Genomic DNA, 2,766 nt, shown 5'->3' with positions numbered 1-2,766 from the left:
GCACCTTGAGATTGGACTTCCCAGCCTCCAGAACTGTTGAGAAATACATTTCTGTTGTGTATAACTCACCCAGTTTATGGTAGTTTGTCATCATTTATGTTTTGAGCTCTTTGTCCTGTTCTATGGGCCAATGTGTCTCTTTTGGGGCCAGTACCATGTATTTTAATTGCTGATTTCCTTTCCTTTGAACACAAAAGAGGAATTGCTAGATCGTGTGGTAGCTTCTTTTCTTTTTTTTTAAAGTTTATCCATTTCTTCCACAAGTCAGAGAGGGGGAAAGAGATAAAGAAGAGCTCTCTCTGGTTCTCTCTCTCCAGAAGCTTCTGCCGGTTCTCTCTGCTCTGAGTTCCCGGCTCTGCATCCTGCCGCCATGATGGGCCATGTCCCGTGCTCGTGCTTAGCCAGAACACAAAGCGAGAATCTGGAAGAAAAGTTCAGTCTGGAAACATCAATGCTGCCAAGACTATCGCAGATATCATCAGAACATGTTTGGGACCCAAGTCCATGATGAAGATGCTGTTGGACGCAATGGGAGGCATAGTGATGACCAATGACGGCAATGCCATTCTTCGAGAGATCCAAGTCCAGCATCCAGCAGCCAAATCCATGATTGAAATTAGCTGAACTCAGGATGAAGAGGTTGGAGATGGGACCACATCAGTAATTATTCTTGCGGGAGAAATGCTGTCTGTGGCTGAACACTTCCTAGAGCAGCAGATGCACCCAACAGTGGTGATCAGTGCGTACCGCAAGGCATTGGATGACATGATCAGCACCCTAAAGAAAATCAGTACTCCTGTGGACGTTAATAACCGCGATACAATGCTGAACATCATCAACAGCTCCATTACCACCAAAGCAATCAGTCGATGGTCCTCTTTGGCCTGTAACATTGCGCTGGATGCTGTTAGGACTGTACAGTTTGAGGAGAATGGTCGGAAGGAGATAGACATCAAGAAATATGCCAGGGTGGAAAAGATACCTGGGGGCATCATCGAAGACTCCTGTGTCTTACGAGGAGTCATGATTAACAAGGATGTGACCCACCCACGAATGCGGCGCTTTATCAAGAACCCTCGCATTGTGCTGCTAGATTCTTCTCTGGAATACAAGAAAGGAGAAAGCCAGACTGACATTGAGATTACACGAGAGGAAGACTTCACCCGAATCCTCCAGATGGAAGAAGAGTATATCCAGCAGCTCTGTGAGGACATTATCCAACTGAAGCCTGACGTGGTCATCACAGAAAAGGGCATTTCGGGTAGGCGCTCTCCTCTCTCCCCTTCATACCAGCATAGCATAACAGATGTGTGATGGTAGAACCAGCTTACAGCCCAGAGTTCTGGCATCCAGCTTGACTCGCACCTCTGCTCTCGGATTTGCAGATTTAGCTCAGCACTACCTCATGCGGGCCAATGTCACAGCCAGAGGCCATGACTGGTGTGGAACAGTTTTGTCGTACCGGGCTGTTGCCCAAGCCCTCGAGGTCATCCCTCGTACCCTGATCCAGAACTGCGGGGCCAACACCATCCATCTTCTTACCTCCCTCCGGGCCAAGCACACCCAGGAGAACTGTGAGACCTGGGGAGTAAATGGAGAAACGGGCACTTTGGTGGACATGAAGGAACTGGGCATATGGGAGCCATTGGCTGTGAAGCTGCAGACATATAAGACAGCAGTGGAGATGGCAGTGCTGCTGCTGCGGATTGATGACATTGTCTCAGGCCACAAAAAGAAGGGTGATGACCAGAGCCGGCAAGGTGGGGCCCCTGATGCGGGCCAGGAGTGAGTGGTGGGCTGGACGACTTCAGCTCACAGAAGCAGCAGTCTCCCCTTCCCTGGGCCAGAGTGCCAGGGACACTGGACGTCTTTGTTTGGAAGGGTTCAGGTTGAGGGGCAGCCCAGTCCCTTTCTGTCCCAGCTCAGTTTGCAAAAGACACTGACATGTAATTCTTCTCTATTGTAAGCTTTCCATTTAGTTTGCTTCCGATGATTAAATCTGAGTCATTTGAGATAGTTGTTATGTGTTTTTCAACCTCGGGTCCTATCTCTACCTCTTGACACAGAGGGAAGGGCAGAAAACCTTACCTGGGAGGAAGGGAGCCAGGAATGAGGTCATTAAGTCTGTTTGCTTTCCTGAAGGGGCGTTCTTCACATAGTTCAGAAGGTCTTGGTTGGGAAGACTCTCTTGGAGTTCAAAGAATGATACTATAGACTTTAAGAAGTGTATTTATATTCACCACCCAAAGAACAGGAGGAACCTGTCTTACCTGGGGTGTTCACCATGTCTGGTTCTTCCAGACAACACCCAGTACAGTCTAGGGCTCAGGCATTTGTCCTGAAGGACATAGGAGTCCTGTAGTCTTCCCTAGAATTCCTTCTCTGTGTTCTTCCTCATTGCTAGCTATACTTTCTATCTGTTGCTTTTTCTTGTGCCAACATTGTATCACAGTTGGATCTTTGCCTTTCCCAGTAGCAAAAGCAGAACATTTAAGTCATAGGTCGGATTTTGTTTTTATCAAGGGAAAGTATGTCTGAGCAGTGGCCTTGGTACACTACAGACTGGGCAAAGCTAGCCTTTGATTTCTTCAGTGTCCTCCTCGAGGTTACTGGGCCTTCCTCTGGCCTCCCTTTTGGCCTTGTGATAGTTTCAGAATCTAACAGGTAAAGTCAGTTTGTCCAAGGGTCACAAAGCTGGTAAGTGGCAGAATGTAAAGGCGGTCTGGCTTTAGAAGCCATGCTTTTGCGGCTGGCTCTCCTGGCTGG

General features: G+C 48.2%; 1 protein-coding gene across 1 annotated transcript in view; it reads left to right on the top strand.

Annotated features, from left to right (window-relative positions):
• Positions 1 to 311: 311 nt before the first annotated feature.
• LOC102477571 (T-complex protein 1 subunit gamma-like) overlaps positions 312 to 2,766 on the top strand; it is a 20,306-nt gene continuing 17,851 nt past the window's right edge. The window contains 3 exon segments of the mRNA XM_027773020.1: positions 312 to 1,261; positions 1,386 to 1,785; positions 2,524 to 2,664. Of these exon segments, the coding sequence (XP_027628821.1) occupies positions 505 to 1,261; positions 1,386 to 1,785; positions 2,524 to 2,664 (1,298 nt within the window). The 5' untranslated portion in view covers positions 312 to 504.

The sequence above is a fragment of the Tupaia chinensis genome, unplaced genomic scaffold, assembly GCF_000334495.1.
Source record: "Tupaia chinensis unplaced genomic scaffold, TupChi_1.0 Scaffold000318_1, whole genome shotgun sequence".
In the NCBI taxonomy this organism is placed as follows: Eukaryota; Metazoa; Chordata; class Mammalia; order Scandentia; family Tupaiidae; genus Tupaia; species Tupaia belangeri.
The sequence above is the reverse complement of the archived record's forward strand: the minus strand, read 5'-3'. Positions and strand labels throughout refer to the sequence as shown.